The sequence below is a fragment of the Harpegnathos saltator genome, unplaced genomic scaffold (genome assembly GCF_003227715.2).
Source record: "Harpegnathos saltator strain DR-91 unplaced genomic scaffold, Hsal_v8.6 scaffold720, whole genome shotgun sequence".
NCBI classification, from domain to species: Eukaryota; Metazoa; Arthropoda; class Insecta; order Hymenoptera; family Formicidae; genus Harpegnathos; species Harpegnathos saltator.
Window position 1 is genome coordinate 557,379 of NW_020230561.1, and position 22,783 is coordinate 580,161.

The 22,783-nt window shown below is 32.8% G+C and overlaps 1 protein-coding gene across 6 annotated transcripts in view; it reads right to left on the reverse strand.

Moving 5' to 3' along the window:
* LOC105184009 (disintegrin and metalloproteinase domain-containing protein 10) overlaps positions 1 to 22,783 on the reverse strand; it is an 86,734-nt gene that overhangs the window by 51,076 nt on the left and 12,875 nt on the right. For 5 of the 6 annotated variants that reach the window (XR_849820.3, XR_849816.3, XM_025305858.1 and 2 more), the window contains exon 2: positions 13,200 to 14,018. Coding sequence is in view for 4 of the 6 variants with exons in the window: in XM_025305858.1 (XP_025161643.1) it covers positions 13,200 to 13,548 (349 nt within the window). In the remaining 2 variants the exon portion in view is untranslated. Of the gene's footprint in view, positions 1 to 13,199; positions 14,019 to 22,279; positions 22,667 to 22,783 lie in introns of those variants that run through there. The other variant, XM_025305860.1, reaches the window with a different exon arrangement.

Below are 22,783 nucleotides of genomic sequence, written 5' to 3' on the forward strand. Positions count from 1 at the left end.
ACTCCCGGGGGGTGGGGGTGGGGGGCAACTTTTAAATCTTAAATGGGAACCCCAATTTTTTATTGCAGATTCGGATTCTACGCCACAAAATACGTAAGTTTCGTCCGAAACCCCTTTTTTTGATTCGTGATAGATGGCGCTGTAATCGCAAAAAATTAGATTTTCTGCAATTCTTCAGAAATGATTATTAGATTGAAAAATAAAAAAATACCTGTTCAATATTTTTTAAAATATTTTTAAAAAAACATAATAACAGTTATTCCTCCCCATTCCCTCGGGGGAGGGTGGGTGATAACGTTCAAATCTCAAATGAGAACCCACATTTTCATTGCAGAATTAGATTTTACGTGAAGTTTTTATGGAAACAATTTTTTTCATTCGTGATAGATAGCGTTGAATTTTTCCGAGAAACTACTTTTAGCGTTACCCAGGAACAACGACGAGGACGTAGTAGCTTTCTGTTCCCTTCGGGGTGCTTGTTTTAGGTGAGTCCCCTCGCCTCTCACCATCGGGGTGCTTGTTTTAGGTGAGTCCCCTCGTCTCTCACCATCAGGGTGCTTGTTTTCGGTGAGTCCCCTCGCCTCTCACCATCGGGGTGCTTGTTTTAGGTGAGTCCCCTCGCTTCTCATGGAGGGGAATAACTGTTATGTTTTTTAAAAATATTTTTAATTTTAGAAATATTGAACAGGTATTTTTTTATTTTTCAATCCAATGATCATTTCTGGAGAATTGCAGAAAATCTAATTTTTTGCGATTATAGCGCCATCTATCATGAATCAAAAAAAAAGTTTCCAACGAAACTTATGTATTTTGTGGCGTAGAATCCGAATCTGCAATAAAAAATTGGGGTTCCCATTTAAGATTTCAAAGTTGCCCCCAACCTCCACCCCCCGGGAGTGGGGTGGGAGATCGAGTTTGATATTATTGGATGTCCCCCTTCGAGGCGAACAAATTTCATTACCCACTTTTTTTGATCCGACATGTAGTTTTCCAGATATTACGATTTGTCAGGTTAAATGGGACACCCTGTACATAAAAAATACATTCAACAATATTTATAATATAATAGAAAAAATAATATGAAAAAAATTACTATTTCTTTTTTTGTAATATGTAATATGTAATATTTTCCTTCCTTCTGAATTTTCCCCATCTCATGCAAGCGTCAAATTACTATTATAGTGCTTTGATTAACATGTAACTTTTTCGCAAGTTCTATATTCGATTGAGTCGAATCTTCTTGTAATAACGCTTTCAAGTCATCTGAACTCATCTCTCGCGGTCGCTCAGCATGCTCCTTGTCTTTCAAGTTGTCTTTCAAAAATTGCCACTTTTAAAGCGCCGAAACTACTCACAACATGAATTTTCAGCTATCGTTTCCTTACCATAAGTTTCGCAAATGATCTTGGTTGCTTCGGCAGCTGTTTTGTACATATGAAATAAAAAAAGCATACAATGACGAATATGCGTCTCATCGACTCCCATTTTCATACGAATTAAAAATGTTTATGTCGATAAATATGACTTATTATGCATTAGTTTCTATGCAGATTGACCAATATTGACATAATCTAACAAGCATACGTCGCAATTTTTATGTAAATAATTCACAATGCTATATATACGTGAACGATGGAAACTTTTGCATACCTCTATTAACAATGCAAACATAATTTTTATAAATTTCTTTAATGATCATATCGAAGGCTACAAGGGAATGCAAAATTGATGCATTTCTTTCTTTTGCAAACATGTATAATTGTGCAGCAAAACGCAATAGTAAATTAACGGCAATATTATTCAGCATAAATAAATTAATGTGCCAAGCAGTAAGGATTAATGCGATCAAATGAAATATTTTAAATTAATTATTATATTAAATTAATTGTATAAAATTATATATAATTTTATTAAACTAAATTAATTTTAATTAAACCAAAGTCAAATGTTTTAACATTTGAGGGTAAAATATTTAATTATGTGAATGTTTCCGAACTAAAAAATGAACTTTGAAAATATAAATGAGGAAAATAGAAAATAAAAACCAAAAAAAGTGTTAATCACGGTTTGAAAAGATATTCTTATTTTTAGGACAATAGACGAATTTGCATTCCTTTGTAAAGATTATTTATCTTGAGAATGACAGCATTTATCACTTGTTAGCATTTATCAACATTTATTATTTGTCAGCATTTATCACCTGTTAGTTCGTTAGTTCGTAATATTAAAGAGTTTTATTTTCAGTTTCGGTTCGATCGTGAGTTATGGACTTTCCTTCCTCTTTGTGACGAGCAATATTAAAGAGAACAGAAATTAACACTCCATCGGGTGCAATTCGGTCAGCAGTAACAGTTGTAAAAATAGTCATGTGCAATGTTATTACGTGCATAAACTCATCACATTAAGCGTTCAACTTAGCGCCTGCTTGTAACGATGAGTTGTGCCGTCCCTATCTACCTCTTGTACTCGATCTATAATAAGCAAACTGCTTATCTTTATAATTTAAAAACTAACTTCGGATAACGTTTTACAAGAAGAAAAATCGTCTCAGAGTTCGTTCAAGAACATGTGATTTCAAAGACAGAAAGTTATTCTGAATTACTCTATATATGTCAACATTAAAGTTATTGGAAGATAAACTAAACAGAGCATATTTATATTTTTTGGAAAACTACAAAACATATAATTCTGAATTTTTACATAAATTTTTATCTATACTTAAAAATATACAGTAATTTCCATATATTGCTGTTTTCAATATAGTTATAAATAAAGTTATAAATTATAATAATAAAGTTATAAATAGCCAGCTGTCTTTGATATGTGAAACATAAATATTTCTTATAAACTTTGGCAAATACATTTTATAAACACACGCATTGTGTATAATAACGTTTTAAATGTTGCATTTCTTGACATTGTGGGAAATAAAGTTAAGTAATATTTTTGAATATAGTTTTTTCTAGATTTAATTTGGATACAAATCGTGCACGCATTTATTGTATTTTCGAAAAATAGAAATAATAACTGATGGTGAATTAAAGAATGAGTTATTATATCTTCTCTCGTTAATAATTGCCATTTATTCTGTAAAACGGACTTTTGCTTTTAATAAAATATTTTATTCGGCAAAAGAAACGAATATCATACTGTCATATGGTTGACAATATGAAGTGCAGCAAAAACATATCATTTTAAAGGACCTTTTTAGTTTAGAAAGTTGAAAAAATCGATTTTTTTTTCATAAATTGATAGTTTTAAGTATATAGAATAACGTCTTACTTGTCCGTTATTGAATAAGTCTTATACATTATATATTATATATTATATATTATTAATGTATAATTATTAATGTGTATAATAATATATTATATATTATTATACACATAGTAGGGTCAATTATTTCTGAGCATCGTTGTGGTCGAAAGTTGTAAATATTGCAGCGTATGTGGCAGCTTTTTCAATCAGGGTAATACAACAATTTTACATATACTCCACTTAATGAAAATAAAAATAGGATACATAGCCAGATACTATGTTGAAAAGAAAGACGATGCGCTTGAAGACAGCGGCGCGCGAAACGACTTCTGCTTCTAAAGAAACAAGAACTACTCAAAGAATGGAAAAAATTAATTAATATATATAAATCAACTTATTATATATAAATGACAATTAGTCATTCAATTAAATTGTAGGTTATATTGAATAGTTAATTACTTTTTGTTGTTTTACTTTTACGTGAATGTTTTTCTATAAATAGTCATACGATTTTTATATATAAAATGTAAATATATTATTTTTATATATAGTTTATTCGTACATGATGTGATGTATCATGAAAATTACAAATTAAGTGAATAAAAATAGACTATCATAAAATTTGTTTTTTTCATTTAGATTTCCAATAAAAAGACCACGAGAGCGTCAGTCTTGGTTAAAAAATCTGAGCCTACGGGACAATAAGCAGCCACTCGAATATTTGCGAGTGTGCTCTGAACATTTCTCCGAGAAATGTTTTATAAGAGAAAATGGAATCGTGACACTACGACAAGGAAGTATTCCAACATTGTTTCATGCACCTAAGCACCAGAGCAAATGCATCTATTGCAATGTGCCTAAGACAAATGAAGGTGATCGTACATTTCACAAGTAAGTAAATGTAGCATTTTTACTAATAAAAAATAAAGGTATGGTTTATTACATATTTTCGATTTATTGTATTATATATCTTTCTTTATAATTTAACTGTTTTTAATAATTGTTGGATAATTATTATTACCACTACTTATGACATTCGATGCAATAATCGGAATCAATTCTACTCCAAAATGTAATTACATGCAGTATATTAACTATTATATATTTACAGATTTCCTCTCCAAAACTCAATGTAGCTTCGGAAATGGTTATCTGGCATACCGTTGCAGATTTTCTTTCCGACGGAAGAAGACATTCTATGTTCTGACCACTTTGAGCCAAACTGTTTCCAATGGGTTAAGAATGGGTTGCGCTTGAAAACGCTTGTGGTCCCCACAATATTTAAGTCTATACTGCGTACAGGTAAGTGTAATAAGTACAACATACATACCGCGCTGATTCTCTTCTTCTAAAAAGTATTAATGAAAAATAGTTTTCTTCTACCGCTTTATTGTAAATAATACTCGTTTAAATGAAACATTTTAATTTTATTTATTGCCTTTTATACGTATCGCTATATTTAATGATATAATATTAGAGCTTTCCATGTACACTTTCAATTATTCCCTATTTCTTACATTTTAAAAATGAACGTTTTATCTTCGAAAATAGGAGCAACAGCAGTTGCAAGTTGAGAAATCAGGAAATGTTGCCGAGATGGAAGCCATTGCGGATATAGAAATAATAGAAGTTGTTAAATATAATTCGGAGATAATCACTGCTGAGATTAAGACTGTTACTGATATGAAAACTACAACGGAGATAGAAACTATTACAGATTTAGAAACAGCGGCGAATATTGGAAATAATGCGGACATGGAAACTATTAACTTTAACACTATTAACGTCGATTGTACGACAGACATAATACCTACTTCACTCATCTCAAATACTCCAACAGGCAGTCATAAGAAAAAGAGACCAAATACTCCTGTTTCAATTTTGTTACGGCATGACCACCGTTATGAAAACTCTCCTAGAAGCTTGAAGAGACAACCTGCCTCGGCCTGCAAGTTGATCAGGATATACAAAAAAGAATGCAAGTCAAACGGGCAACGGATCAAGCGACTGACGACAAAAATAAGCTTCTTGAAGGGTATAGTACGCATATTGCGAAAAAATACATCTGTAAGTGAGTCAGGACTTGCATGTTTAGAATCGATCGCTGATAGTGACGTTTCGGAGTTTCTGCAGAAGTACGCACGAAATGCGAATAAACCGAAACGAACAAAGAGTCGTAATACATTTAAGCGTCAACGAGATAAATTAGAAGGTATTTCTCGCGAAAAATATCCATCTGCCATTCGGTAATTTGCTATGACCCTTCATTTCTGTTCCAAAAGCTTACAGGTATGTAAGGCAAACATTTTGCAACGCTCTGCTTCACCCAAGCATACTTCAGTCATAGTATAGCACCATTAATTGTGAACCCGGGTTTACCTCCGAAAGTTTTGATGCGTTAAGAAAAAAGTCTCGGAAGAAAAAAAGTCAAAAAGCAAATTATTGTCGCCTTGATGCTTGACGAAATAGGTATTAAGAAAGATATTCAATATCTTCATAATGAGAAAATTAGAGGCTATGTAGGTATAGGATCGGGAATGGAAACATACGATGACTTACCTTTGGCAAAAGACGCATTAGTTTTTATGGCAGTCGCATTACATGATAGATGGAAGATTCCTTTAGGATATTTTCTGGTGAATGGGATAGATGTTTCGGCAAATACTAGTCTCATACGGAATTGTTTACAGCGTCTGAATGAGATTGGCGTCGAAGTAGCGTCTTTGACTTTAGACGGTCCATCGCAACATTTCGCGACAGTACGCGAACTCGGAGCTACTTTTGATTTCATAGATCCGAAACCTTATTTTCTGCATCCTTCGAACAAGAGAAAAGTACATATAATATTCGATGCCTGCCATATGCTAAAACTGTTTAGAAATAACTGTTTAAGCAATCAAAAAGAATTGCATGACAGCGATGGCAAAAAAATCGAATGGAGATTCGTAACTGCTCTAGCGCATTTACAACAAGAAGAAGGTATACAGGCAGGATATCGACTTAAGATCGCATATATCCATTATTATAAAATGAAAATGAAGGTGGCTCTAGCTGCTCAAAATTTAAGTAGCAGTATTGTTGATGCAATCGAGTTTTGTGCGCGAGACTTAGGTTTATTAGAATTTCAAAGAAGTGAGGCAACAGTATGTTTCATTCGTTGTATCGATAGACTTTTCGACTTCTTAAATTCGCGTAATATATTTGGAAAGGCTCCATTGCAATCTACTAATAAATTTATTTGGCGACCACAAATTTTGGCCGAGTTAGAGTACTTAAAAAATATCACGAATGTCGAAGGCAAGCTAATGTGGAATACCAAACGGTACGTTCCATTCGTCGGAATGATTATAGCCGCCATGTCTATCATTGACATTTACGATACATACGTTAAACCGGAAGGTTCTCAAATAAAATACTTGTTAACATACAAATGTAGTTAGGACCATTTAGAACTATTTTTTTATGCAATCTAAGGATGTGGTGGCTGGTGTCCGAATCCGACTTGCGCGCAATTTGTTTCCACATACAGAAAATTATTGGTTCGACACGAAATAATTGCCACAAATGGTAATGTCGAAGCCATGGATTCTACGAGTATCCTAACGATTCCTTCTAGTGTTAAAAAGAAAAGTCTATCGATCGGTACAATCCTGCTATTTATAGCGTTATGGACAATGCTCGAATTTGTAAAAAATATGGATTAGTTGAGGAGATCGGACAGTGCAGCAAAAATGACGAATTTCTAAATGAATATCTCGTACTTAAGTGGCAACTACCAGCCTCACTGTCCGCGTTTTCGAAAAATTGTATCGCGAACATAGCTGGCTGGATAGTCAAGAAAATAATCGAAGTAAAAAAAACCGCTAGTGAAATGTGAGAAATATCGAAATGCGTTATTTCAAGACAGTCAGAGTGTAGCAGAATTTTCGGACAATAGTCTTATTCAGGCAAAGACGCGAGGTGGGCTAATATTTCCTAGCAAATGCGTCATTACAATCTGTCAATACGCTGAAAACGTTATAAGACATAGCTTGAACAGAAATAAGGGTATTCTTTTCCGAGAATCAAATGCTGAAGCAGTTCTTTGCACAAAAATACTGCAAGACGTTTTTTAGCCGCCTTGCAATTTATTTCCGTCCCTGAATGAGCACATCTTTGACGATGCAATCGAACATTTCTCGAGTCACGTTTTTATATTAGCGAAAGAAGTTGGTAAATGCTACATTAAGCTACGAATGTTTACCATTACGAACCGCACGTCAGATGTTGCTATCGGCATGAAATTACAACATCATTTAGCTTGAAATAATTTGGAAGAGTCAATAATTTTTTAAAACAATACAAAATCATTACGTATTATGTTTTGCGATACTTTCGAAAATTTTATATTGTTGTTTATTAATAATTATATAATTTAATATATGTTTTGTTCTTTTATCGTTCTTGTATATTTTCTTATAATATTCTATTCTGTGTGTCCTGTTTATGTTTATTAGTAAAGATATTTACATTTCTTTTGATAATTAGTATTATTATTAGTAAGAGTAGTAGTAGTAGTATTAATACATTGCGTCATACACATACTTCATGTACAGTTGCCTGGAATATAATAATAAAATATGATTATGTCTACGTATGTAATAGTTAATATAATTATATAATTAATTTAATAATATAATTATTGTCATAAATATATGCGTTTTTTTCCAGATACTACAAGTGCAGATGCTCAGCGGATATCCGAAGCCATGTTATATGATGTCATCGTCTATAAACGTTGCCTGTCTTTCCTGAACAAGTGTCATACTTCAATATCATTCATAATTATGTTGCAACAATTATATAACAATTAATTGACTGTATTACTAAAAAATTGTATATATGATTTTTGACATTTATTTTTTTTTATATTTTTTCTGCCATCAACGTCTCTTGTGCACAATTGTATGTATAATTAAGTTTACATTAATTGTATGTATAATAAAGTTTACATTAATCAATCATTTATTTACAACATTTATTTATATTAAGACAATTTCAATTACTACGATGAAATCGACCTTAATTTATAATTATATATCTGTAAACAATTTATCGTTATATTTAATATTTCTTACCACATTTAATAATAGTGTTCCCAAGACTATTTTTCCAGTGTTTTGCTTTAAAAATTATTTACTTTTATGTACACATTGAAATATGATCAATACTTTTACAACTTTTCTGTATATATTATAATTATTTTTTCCTTCAAAAATATTTACGACCATATATTTATACATATATTTAATCTACTGAATAATTTCTAACTCAATGCGTTAATATTTTTCGCGAAACGATGCATATATACGATTACGCACACGACGATTCATGACGGTTTCCGATAACGCCTGAAATTGACAAGCTTTTTCCAACATGGCGCCGATCATATGGGCATAGAAAATTCGGCGTATTCGCTATTCAGTTATAATACAGATCAGTATTCTCCAATCATCTATGTCAGCGCGCTCTCACTTCTCAGATTTCTGTCATTAATAACACGATAATTATTGCAAATTTTGCAAAACGGTATGGGACTTTTATGTTTGTCTTAACCCAATCTACCTTCACACTTCGGGTTGGCAGCTAATTACCGAACACCTTGTATATTTTATTGATGTAGCCGTTTTGATATGATAGAATCCATTGCGCAAGTCGAGGTTGCCAAAATATTTCTTATCGTGTAATTTGTTTAAATGATCATCTATTAATTATGTAGAAAAATTATTTTTAATTGTAATTTTATTAATTTCGCTGTAATCTATGCATAAGCATAATTCACCATTTTTCTTATGCACTAAAACAATAGGACTTGCACAAAGACTATTTAATATTTTCTTGAATTATATTATTTTTTAGTAGATCATCTAAATTCTTTTTTTGTAATTTTTATTTATCGGGAAATACATTTTGGTCTGAAGCTAATTGGTTGATTATGTTTTAAAACGATATTGATTTCTCTATTATTATTAATAGTGTCAGTACAGCAGTACAGTTTCAGTAATACTCGTATACGTTTGAATATAAATTTCTTTTAATTTTTCTATCACTGCAAAATCTATTTCTGGGTTAATATTTAGATTATCTGTTATTTTTGGTTTGTTGAGATATTCTATATGTGTAGTTTATTGTATAAAGTTATTAGTTTCATTATATGCATTATTTATAATTTTATCATTATTAGTTGACATTGTACAATCTTTGTTCATAAAGATTTTTATATTGAACGATGATATAAAATCTCGACCTGCAGGAGAATATCATAGTCTTATCAGGAGCAATAAGAAATTTAATCTCTATTTTAATATCGTTAATAATCTTTGTCTCAAATATATTTATATATTTATAGTATATATACTATAGTTAGGATCATTAAAGGAATATTATTAATATCAAAGTAAGAATTAATATTGTTTGACATGGGTGTGCGTGCTTGTAATGGGACATAATTATCTTTGATTAAATTTACTGATAATCCTGGCATTAATTTATAATCGCATGTGTTTTTGTGATTGTCTAATACTGAGAATTTAATTTTTACCATAAAAGATAAATTAGTTAATGTAGATTGAAGATGACGTTGATGGTCATTTCCTCTGTCACTTCCTTCGTTATTACTTTGCACAGATGGTACTTTTCCTTTGTTGAATTATGGAATTCATTCCTTTATTTCGGAAGATTTTCGCAATTCCTTAGCATTTCGAAACTATATATTAGATAGACCATGCTGCATCGATCTAAATAAATGAAAATCAAATGAAGCGATGTTTGAAGAGCACGCTAGGTGCGGCAGGATTTCCCAATCTAATCCATGATTGTCTGCACTGACAACTACATTATCTGTTGATCTCCTAGTATCTACTCCAGTAATAAATTCCAGTAATAGATCATAGTAAAACATTCCTTAGTCCCAGTAGATACATAAAAAAGTTTATGACCATGGATGTTGCGTTTTGTTGCAGATATCAATATTTGATCGAGATCAATCCACGACTTTTTGAGTTTAGAACCGTCAAAATAGATCCACTTTTCATCACCCATAACTATTCGTCACAAAAAAAATTTTTTATAGCTGACAAACAATGAAAAACAGATAATAAGTCGATTCACATTCACGTTTGTAAAGAGTTCACCAAGAAGCCATCTTCCTTCCTCCTGGATCTTCTTATTGCTTTCACATAGAAGCATACTGTTAATTTATCAACTACAAGCTTCCCTATAAGTTTTTTTAACGTTCGAATTTTCGTTGAGCAATGTTTCTAATTCGTTATTCTGCATCTCGTTTAAATGACATGAACGTGATTTGTCGTTGACATCCTGATCATTATTTCTAAACTTATTAAGCTACTTCTCACAAATAGCGGCGGACATAATATTCTCTCCACAGGTTTCACAACTTCGTGTTTTAATTGTTGCACCTGGATTAAAGTGGTAAAGCAGTGACGAAGATGAATTTTATTTTATTCCATTCCGAATCATGTTAAATATGACGTTCTATGGTTTGTAATTATGAATTATCAACTATCAATTTTGATTGAATATGGTCAATATTTGGAAACTAAAAAAGTAGCTCAAAAAATAACAATTACTAAGTCGCTGCTACAGCCATCTATTCGTGACCTTATGAATTTTTGCAAGCACTTTGTATGCGTGTGTGTATGCGCGCGCGCGCACTATGAATTTCTTAAATTAAAGAAAAGAAACTTATAAAAATATTTTATCAAATTTAAGAAATTAATTTGTTACTAATAAAATTCTTTCTCTATATTTGCCAAGTATAAGATTTTGTTAATTCTTTCCGATTTTCGACAATTTTCAATCTTTATTTAAAAATCAATAGAACAAGATTAACCAAGATTCAACAATGGAAATATTTTCCGTTGTTATCGAATAACCTTGCACTATTCATTGGGCAATTACCGAATCCCATCACGATAGAAACTGGTGGCTTTGAGGTTATAAAGTCACTGATGAATTCGTATGTCATCAACTGTCGAGAAATGTGTATCAGGCAATACGTGTTGCATCAACCGAAATAAGCGAAAATCTAATAGAGGCAAGTCTGGAGAACACGCCGTATATAGGAGAACTTTTTAGCTTAAGCATAAGATGGTTTCCTTTGTGGCTTTACTTTATGCGATTTAGCATTGTCGTGCAGCAGAATGACTTTATGGCTGCTTTATCCAGTAAATGGAATTTTTTCTTAATTTTATCGCTCAAAGACATCAATGTTCTTGATAAATCTCTGCTTTAATGGATTTACCCGATTCCAAGACCTTATACTACATTTAGCATTTCCTCATCGCAACCCTTCTGCTCCCACCATGTGCAGAGAATTTTTTTTCAAAACACTTGGGTTTTTGTTATCGACGTTATCGGTTTACTACAGTCTACCTAGGTTAGGTCTTAAGCAGATCTTTCGAAATTTCACAATCATCAAATTGACAAAAGTCAGGGCGCTATTGTAACAATATATTCTTGAGACCAAGTAGAATAGAAAAGTCTAGTACCACTTTTTTATCCCGACAAACAGTTAGCGAAATATCGTAAGTTAAATATTGAAAAAGTTACCAAGTTATCCTTAAATATCTCAAAAAATATTAGGCAAATAAAAAAGTGTTTCAGACAGAAAGTTGTTCAAATTAATTGGTGGAAAAAGACGGTGTAATAAAGAATTAGAGTTTCCATTTAAGATTTTTATGTCGACCTTGATAACATTTCTCAAGGTCATTCCAAGGTCAAACAATTATCAATATCTGATAGCTTTTCTTAAGCCTTACAATTTTTGTCTCAAACATTGTTTTAAACAATCATTATTTTCTGAAATAATTAGCTGTTCCGGAACTTTTGGCAGACCCTATATAATAAAGGGTGTCCCAAAATTCACGCAAGATTTGAGTTTTGCGCCATTTGTGCGGTAAAGTGTTGCTAACGAAAAAAAAAGACAGCGTGACAACTGACAGTTTAGGGTTTTTAAACTGACCACGCACAGTGAAGAGAGTTCGTTGAATGGATTATGGAACAACAACAAGTGGATGCTCATTTTTCGAACAAAATCATCTTCAGCGATGAGGCTCATTTTCATCTTGATGGTTTGGTTAATCGACAAAATTGTCGCATTTGGAGTTCAGAAAATCCACGAGTGATTGTTGAGAAACAAATGCATCCACAACGTGTCACTGTTTGGTGCGGATTTTGAGCTGGAGGCATCATCGAACCATTCTTCTTCGAAAATGCGGCTAGTCAGGCAATAACAGTTAATAGTGCTCGCTATCGCGACATGATAATCCAGTTTTTTGTGTCTAAATTGCAAGATATGGATGTGGACATGTGGTTTCAACAAGACGGTGCCACATGCCATACAGCCCGAGAAACAATTCAATTACTGCATGAGTCATTTCCTGGTCGTGTAATTTCCCGTTTTGGTGATCAGATTTGGCCGCCCAGATCATGCGATTTAACGCCGTTGGACTTTTTTTCTTTGGGGTTTTTTAAAGTCTAAGTCCTTTATGCCAACAAGCCCACGACCACCCACGCCTTGAAGGAGGAAATTGAGCGCTGTATCAACGAAATTCAGCCACATTTATGCAAAACGATCATGGAAAATTTCAACAAAAGAATGCATATGTGCCAGCAAAGCCGTGGAGGCCATTTACCCGATATGCTATTCCATACATAACCCTTTACTGTATATTTTATGAATCAATAAAAAAATTTACAATTTTTAATTATAAACCTGTTTTCTATCAAAATTACTTCTTGCGTGAATTTTGGGACATCTTTTAACTATATAAATATATAAATACTACAAAATTTTAAAAATAAATCTAATTTATCCAATCGAAAAATTTGCGAGTTTCGCTATTTTAACAAATTAATGAAAGAAGACTAATGTAACTCACCTTTATGCAATGGAATGGGATGAACGGGCGACGCATCGACGACGATCGTCAAAATCCAAGTGGGCAATAGCAGCAACAGCAACAACAGTAGCAGCGGTGGTGATGACGGCACAAAGAAAATCAAACACGCTGTATTAGGCCGTCGATTCTTATCCCCTACTACCGTTGTTACCACGGGGCGCATCGCAGGCCCGTGGACCCAGTGGTGTCTCTTGTATCTCCTTTGTTCCGTCGCTGTTGGCTCTCCGGTCTCTTTCTTCTCCTTTCTTTCCTCCTCCTTCTCTTTGTCTTCTTCCTCTTCGTCGTCTTCCTCTCCCTCCTCATCCACAGCTAGGGCCACAACGCGCATGAGCTCGATATTTTGTGCCCTAGCGACAACTAGTTGTGACGCTATCTGCCTTTCGTCGAGAAATCGATCATCGTACTTTGCCAGTCACCTACCAAGATCATTTCTCCGTCCTTTCTCGATAGTCTTCTTTTTATTCCTTATCCGCCTACGTAACTCCACCTTGTTGTCCTTTCCTTACCATCTACTCATAAATCATAGGTCACTCAACTTTTCGACCTCTTTCTTTCCTTTACCACTACTTCCAACATTACCACCATTGCCTTTTTTCTCTCCTTCTCCCTCACGATGTCCCTTCCGCACCGCTTTCAACCTTTCTTTTTTTCTTCTTTTTTTCACCGGACTCCACCTCGCCTCACCTTCGACGGCAGATCGACTTCTCTTCGCCGTCGTCGTCGTTATCTTTGTTTTTGCCCTTGTTGTTTTTCTTCGACGACTACCACCTGCGGTCACTTTCCTACGGCCGATCAAGCCTGTTGGCAAAAAGGAGACCCGAAAAATTGATCGTTTGTGCCAAAAACACTCAAGCAAGCAAAACAAAAATTATTTCATTTTTGCACAAGATTAGATTTAATTTGATCGAGATAGCAAAATCGCAGCCATTAAATAATTTGCTAAGTTACGCACTTATTTACACGCACATACAGTAGAAATGGAAACAACAGCTGAGTGTTTACGACTCTTGATAAACTTATAAGGTATAAAAGTTTAGAGTCGCGGGACGAGAGAGGAAGGAGAATGCGGAAAGACTGGCAAAGCTTCGTCAACTCGCAATTGTGGTCAGAGGTTTGTTCGTGTGAAAGCAAATACACACGAGATTATATAAAGAGGCGCATCAACAAAAATGTAAATGTATACATCTCGTACATACAAAATGGGGAAAAAAGTCGGGCTTCCTGAATAATTTTAGAAATATGCAAAATAGAAAAAAATATCAAACACAGAAGTTATAGGGTTTTATTTGATACATCGCATAGCAATACTAGTATGGTTGATGACCTTGAACAGTGTCATCAAAGTTATAGGAAGGTCACCTTGAATTTTTTAGACAGAAACTCCCATTTTTTATTATATCATTTTCTGTACCAATTAATTTGGACTTTTGCTTGAAAAATATTTTTATTTGTCTAATATTTTTTTTTGAGATACTTATAAAAACTTAGTAATTTTTTCAATATTTAGCTTATAATATCTCGTTATCTATTTGTCGAAAAAAAGTAGTATTAGACTTTTTTACTTTGTTTAGCCTCAAGAATATGCTATTACAATAGTGTCCTAACTTTTGTTAATTTGATAACTTTTGGAAATTTCAAAATAAAAAAGTTCAAATTAATTGGTAGAAAAAGATATTAATAATATAATAAAAATAGGAGTTTCCATTTAAAACATTCAAAGTGACCTGCCTGTAATCTTGATATCGTTGTTTATACTAATATTGCTATGTGATGCGTCACTTGAAATCCTACAACTTCCATATTTAATATTATTTTCTATGCATATTTTCTATATTATTTTCTTGCATATTTTCAAAGTTATTTAAGGAGTCCAACCTTTCTTCCCCATTTCTCCAAAAACTATCACAGACCCAGCTTATGCTCAAGAGTAAAGTGCCACTTGTAATGAGCAGAATCGAGTCGCGACTTTTGCAATAAATATCGCTTATTTTATGCTACTAAAATATGTAATTGCAGATTTTGTACTCGCGGCATTTCTTCAGAAACCTTCTTCATCACAGACTCAGCTTACGCTCAAGAGTAAAGTGCCACTTTTTTTCAAAATAGCAAATTTTCTTTTATGGAACAAATTAGCACAAATTATGCTCCTTCTATTTATGTAAGTGTTTTTATTTTTTAATTATTTTTTGTTGTAGTCCTGCTGACTTCATATGAAGGTAGTAGCGCCACGATTTTTTTCAAAATGGCACGAGGTACAACATTTTTATTAATAGCACAAATTAGCACAAAATAAGTACTACAAAATTTGATAGGTGCGTTTCGATTCTGCCAATTTGGTCCTGCCAGCTTCAAAGAGGTAAAAACAACGATATTTTGAAAGGCTGTAACTTTGCGAAAAAAAATTGTAGCGATTCCATTTTTTTTTCAAATTGAAGGGGAAGATTTGAACTTTATGACGATGCAAACGGCGTCCCCGAAAAAAATTGTCCACGTCCGTGCATTCTGTCAAACTTTGCAATTTTCAGTATACCAAACATGCCCTCAGATATCAGAGGTTACAGGGGTAGGAGTGCATTGCATGCAAAAAATGGAGATACATTCTTAAAGTAGAGACTTCAAGCTTCATTTTGAAAAAAAAAATCATTAGTCTACAATAATTCTTCGCGAAGTAATCGCCAGTCAAAGTTGGCCAATTTTTAACAATAAATTATCTATGCCATAATTCTTTTGAGCAGTGTATTTGCACATGATTTGTAGATACGCATATACTTCAAAACACCTCTATTACAGTGTATCAGAAGAAACAAAGAATAAAAGAAAGGCGAGACTCTTTTGTTCATTCACAACCCTCCTTTACAATCCACCTCACTTGTAAACCGAACCCGGAGCCTTAAGAATCTTTAAAGTTCAAGTATTCATTACCTTATAACATGTTTGTATATGTAATACATGGTGTCCCATGGGAAGTTGCTGAAATTAATCAGCTGTCATTTTCAAATGTCTTCATTTATTGTAAAAACAAAAATTAAAAGAAAGAGAGTCTATAGTTTTTAATGATATAAATAAATTTTTAAAAATGGTAATTATCAGTTTACTTTATTAATGAAAAATGATAAAAAACATGCTAGCGATCAAATAAGCTAGTGATAAACGTTTTCGAAATGCGCACTATCTGATTTTGTATAAAACTCAATTTTTTACGAAAACTCGTAAAAACTTTTTCCAACATGTTGTCTTTAATATTACCGACGATTTTTTAAATAGTTGCTACTAAATCTGACATCATTTTTGAATTTCCAGCTTAACAACTGTCTTTAATGTATCCCTAAAAAAAGAAATGGATCTAAATCCGGTGGCCGTTTTAGTTTCTAGTCAAATTTAGGATACCTTAGTTATGTCTAAATAAGCTAGGCACGAACAGTATAATTGTTTAAAAAATAACAGCACTATAACTATTTAAAATGTGTGTAAATACGAGATCTGTCCAGAAAGTATCCAGCCTTATGCTCTAACGTTGAACTTAAGAGAACTATTGTCAAAAGGTATTCACCATTTAAAGGGGACTTTTTTGAATACCCTCATTAAACGCAACGCAAACGCATGCACGATGCAACAGTTGTTCAGTCGACAACGCTATACTGTTGTGTAAAGATTGAACCTTGTGCGCGTCGCATTTCATAATGACTAAACGCATCGAACAAAAAGTCTGCATTAAATTTTGCCAAAAACTTGCCAACAACTATGGCGGCGAATCATGGGCTTATGATTATAACTCTGAGACAAAAGTCCAATCTTCACAGTGGAGGACGCTTGAAGAACAACGACCCAAGAAGGTGCGTCAGAGTCGGATCAACATCAAAGTAATGTTCAGTTTTCTTTGACTAGGAAGGTGTTGTTCACCATGAATATGTTCCAGAAAGTTAACGGTGAACAAAGAGTATGACCTAATAAAAATTCTGAAGCGATTATGTAATGCAGTGAGAAGGAAACTGCCTGATTTGTAGAAAAGTGATGACTGGGCTTCATCATGACAACGCACCTGCCCATTCATCGCAGTTTATCCAGCAATTTTTGGTGAAACACGAAATTGTTCAACTTCGTCAGCCCCCTTACAGTCTTGATTTGGCTCCCTGTGACTACTGGCTGTTTTCTAAATGGAAAAATTCTCTAAAAGGAAGAAGATTTGATGATGTAAAGGAAATAAAAAGGAATGCGACGAAATAGCTGTTAGCTATTCCGAAAGTTGAATATAAAGAACGCTTCCGACAATGGGAGGATCGCTGAAAAAATTATGGTTTTCAAAAGGGAGTACTTTGAAAGGGACGTCGTCACCATTGACCAAAATTAACTTTTCCTGCTACAGCTTAAGGTCGGATATTTTTCGGATAGCTTTGTATGTACAGAATTATACGAGTACTCTTTTAAAAATGCTACCACACTCCGAAATTTTGACTAACATCTCAATTCGTTTAGCTTATTACATTATGGTTGCAAGTGTTCATGTAACTATAATAAATTTTTACTTTTATGACAGAAATTTTTTATAGAATGTAAAACTCATATAGAATATAAAACTATAGATCCCGCAAAATCTATCGAAATATGATGGTGGAATTTGTATAGAACAAAACTTATCTAATAATAAGAACGGAAATAAGGGGCACAACATGAATGTCAGATTATCCGGATCTATTTTTTTGCTTAAATGGAGGAACTATTTGTTTAACCTAGTTAATCTAATTAACCTAATTAGAAACTCTCTCTAAATTATTAAGAAAAAAAGCAGAACTTTCAACAGTTCAACGTGAATTTCAGCGAAATGAGTCGCCAGTTTTACACACACATGCACACGCACACACGTGCGCGCACACAATTTTCTCTTCTACGTACTGCAGCTATTATAATAAATATATGTGTTCGTATACTTGTACACGCGTGTATGTAAATATTTTATGCTCCATAATTATATAATACGCATATAAATAATAAATACATTATTCACGTGTAGAGCCAATACAAAAAAAATGCACTGTGCGATTATATAAGGTGTATAAAAAGTACCGGAACGGGGAAATGCAAAACTAAATATTTCAGGAAAAAATGTCTCAGACACAAGTTATATGGTTCCAAGGGGGACATAAAACAATTTTATCATTTTGTTTACAGATGACGTCACTTTCCAGGTATTCACTGATCATTACTTTTCTCAAATGAAAACCCCAATTTTTATTATATCATCTTTTTCTGCCAATTAATTTTAACAACTTTTGTCTGAAACATTTTTTTATTTGCCTCATATTTGTTAAGATATTTTAGGAAAACTTGATAACTTTTTCAACATTTAACTTACGATATCTCGCTAACTATTTATTATCGGAAGAAAAAATAGTACTAGACTTTTTTATTCTATTTGATCTCAAAAATATATTGTTACAATAGTGTCCTAACTTTTATTAACTTATTGACCTTTGGAAATTTCAAAATTATCAAATTAACAAAAGTCTGGGCGCTATTATAATAATATATTCTTGAGATCAAATAGAGGAAAAAAGTCTAATGCCACTTTTTTCCGACAAATAATTAACAAGATATTTATGCAACGCTTAGATTTCAATGATAAATAAATATATTTATTAAATTTTCACCTTACTAAATAGATAAGTCTACAACATACTAAAAATAGATGCTAAAAAAATTAACAAGACCTCTACGCAAGGTAAGACCTCTACGCCTATAATATGTCTTACCTCTACGCAAGGTAAGACATATTATAAATATATTTTTTAAATCTTCACCTTACTAAATAGATAAGTCTACAATATACTAAAAATAATTGATATTGAAAAAATTAACAAGACCCTAATGCAAGGACGTATTATGAATATACGTAGGCAGTCTGAAAATTTCTCGGCCTAACAATGAAAGAAAATTTTTTTTGCGTAAAATATGTTTTATTTTTCAATATAATCTCCTGAAACTTCAATACATTTATTCCAATGCTTTTCCAATAATTCAATATCATTATTAAAGTATGATTCCGGAAGGTCTGCAAAATATCCATCCACGGTTGCAATAGTTTTGTCATTTGATGTAAAACGCTTTTCAGCTAGGAATTTTTTCACGTTTGGAAACAGATAATAGTCAGAGGGAGCCAAATCTGGTGAATATGCTGGATGTTCAAGCAATTCGTACTTTAATTCGTTGAATTTTGCCATTGTCAAAACACTTGTGTGAATACGTGCATTGTCTTAATGGAAAATGATTCTTTTCTTCTTTAAAGCAGGTCTTTCTCACGAATTTTTGCATCCAATAGATCCAAAAGGTTACAATAATATTCAGAGTTAATTGTTTTACCTTTCTGAAGATAATCGATCAACAAAATACCTTTGTAACCCCAAAAAACTATTGCCATAACCTTTCCTGCTGATGGAACCGTCTTTGCCTTCTTTGGTGCACTTCCACCAGCTCCAGTCCATTGTTTCGACTGTTCTTTTCGCTCTAGTGTATAGTGGTGGATCCAAGTTTCATCAACAGTTATGAAACAACGCTTGAAATCCCTTTTATTTTGCTTAAAACGATCCAAACACGCTTGAGAAATACGCATTCGAATGCATTTTTAGTCAATTGTTAGCAAATGCGGCACCTATCTTGCACAAAACTTTTTCATATGTAATTCTTCATGCAAAATATTTCCAATTCGTTCTTTTGAGATGCCTATGGCCTCAACTATTTCACGCATTTTCACTCGTCGATCATCTAACACCATATCATGGATTTGTTGAATGTTTTGTGGTGTTGTAGCAGTTTTTGGACGACCTTCGCGTGGATCATCTTCGAGGCTTATACGATCAGATTTAAAAAGAGGAGCCCATTTTTTCACAGTGGAAAGTAAAGGTAATGCATTATCTTTATACACTTTTACACATCTTTATACACTTTTAACGATTTCGGATGAATTTCTGTTGGTGTTAAACCATCCAAAACAAAGAATTTAATCACTGCACGATATTCAATATTTTCCATTTTAAAAAAGACAATGACACGTCAATATTAAACTGGTGCTACTACTCGAATGACTTGACAGATCGAAATAAAATTTTATAATATCGAACAGATCGAAATAAAATTTTCCGGGTTTATATCAGGGATGCCACTTTCCAATACAATTATAGTTTGACAGTTTCTAATGCCATCTATGTGTCAGGCCGAGAAGTTTTCAGACTGCCCTCGTATTTAGTAAAAAATGGGGGGCTACATTTGAAACATTCCACTTGACTTTATCCTGACCTTGGCAACGTCGTTCAAAGTTAAATTGAGAAGATCAGTAAATAAATCTTCTTAACCTTAACACTCACACCTCCGCAGAATTTCATAACATTCACACGGGGTCGCACAGACCTCACTCAACTTCTCATAGTTGTCAAATGAATACCATTAATAGTTATGAAATGAAAAAAATCAGAGATAATCTTTAACATCTTGAAAATGAGTTAAAATTGTTCCGGAAGTATAAAATTTATACTTCTTTATACTTATTTATACTTATTTATACTTTGCATGACTCTGCAGAAATATAACACTCACGAAACAAATATTAAAAAATTTTCAGTTATTCGTAAAACTCACACGGGATCGCACAGACCCACAGATTTCACACCGTCTTCTTTTTTGGCTGCCCAAGCTACACTGATGTTTTGAATACTGTCCTAAGGGTTTAAACATATAGTAGATACCTGAAACTAATAACACATAGCGCTTCAAGTCCCGATTCCAATATCTTCGTGATCAAAATTGAATCCGAAATTGGCGTAGAGTCGTTCAGACCTCTAGTGAGTGTTAAGGGTTAACCCCTATTTCTATTCGAAAGCTTTTTTATAAAACTTATATTTTTCGAGATTTTTTAGGGTTTCCATACTTTTTCCTTATCCTATATGTAATGCACAACTGTTTTCCAAATGTTGATGATTGATGATGATATATTAAATAATAGATTATATAATAGATTAAACCACAAATAATTAAGTCATTTAGAAATGGGTTTATATTATTTATTTTGAAATATTAAGTACGAACTTATTAAATAATTGCTATTCCATCAAACATATAGCAGTTACATTGTCGTAATATTTATAACAAAACAGTTAATATAACATGTAAGTTATATGCAACATACATGTTAATTGTAATTTCCTACTCATACAAAATTGCAGTTAAGTAATATAAACGTAATATGTTACTGAAGTGTTATTTATCCGATGTATTAGATACCAAAAGTTGTACAGCAATTACATAAATCATGTTAAAATATTATATAAATTGATTAGAAATTATTTATTTTCCAGCAACTACAGACATATGATTGTATATTGCGATTACAAGTTGTCAATTAAACTTGTCAACAAATAATAATGAATTATTGAATATCAATTAGTATTAATATTAGTATTAGTATTAGAATAATTAGTAAAAATGTATTTTCAGAAATGCAATAATTATTTTATATCAAAAGTAATATTTCGTTAACATATTAAAATATTTTGCTACATACAGGGTGAGACACTTAAAATAGGCCACATGAGTAACTTTGAAAATATGCAAGATAAAAAAAACATTAAGTATAGAAGTTATAGCATTTTAAGTAATACATCATATAGCAATACTAGTATGACCTTAAACAGCGTTATCAAGGTTATGGGAAAATTACTTCGAACTTTTTTAATAGGAACCCTCATTTTTTTATTATATCATCTTTTCCTACCAATTAATTTAAACATTTGTCTGAAATATTTTCTTATTTACTTAATATTTTTTGATATATTTAAAGTATATTTAAAGTATATTGACCGAGATATCGTAAGCTAAATATTGAAAAAGTTACCAAATTTTCCTCAAATAGTTAAAAAAATATTAAGCAATTAAAAAAATGTTTCAGTCAAAAGATGTTCAAATTAGTTAGTAGAAAAAAGATAATATAATAAAAAAATGGGAGTTTCTATTTAAAAAATGCAAGATGACTTTCCCGTAACCTTGATGACGTTGTTCAAAGTCATAATATTCACCACTTTCTCCGGCTCCTCGTCGTCGTCGTCGTCGTTGTCATCATTGTCGTCGTCATCGTCGTCTTGCTTGTCGTTGTTCTCGTCATCGTTTGCTGTCCAGGAGAGGTTCTGGAGGTCCGAGGAGTTTTCCCCTGACCTCCAGAACGTCATTTGACCCTGGGAGGAAGGTAGTAGGTTGGGAGGAGCGTAAAACCTTCACCTAAAGTTGAACGCATAGTGGCGCTTGCGTTGCAGGGAGCCCAAATAGTCAACTACTATTTAGCATAGTTTTCCTGGGCCCTCAGCATGTTGTAGGCCCGTGGGGATTTTTAGTGGGTACAAGTCCCACGCTATCCCAGGATCATCTCTGTACGGTTTCTCTGTTTCAGGGTTGCGTTAGACATTTTTCCCTCTTTAACAAAAAAAAGTCATACTGATATTGCTATGTGGTACATCACTTAAAAACTCTACAATTTTTGTATTTAACATTTTTTTTCTATCTTGCATATTTTCAAAGTTATTCAG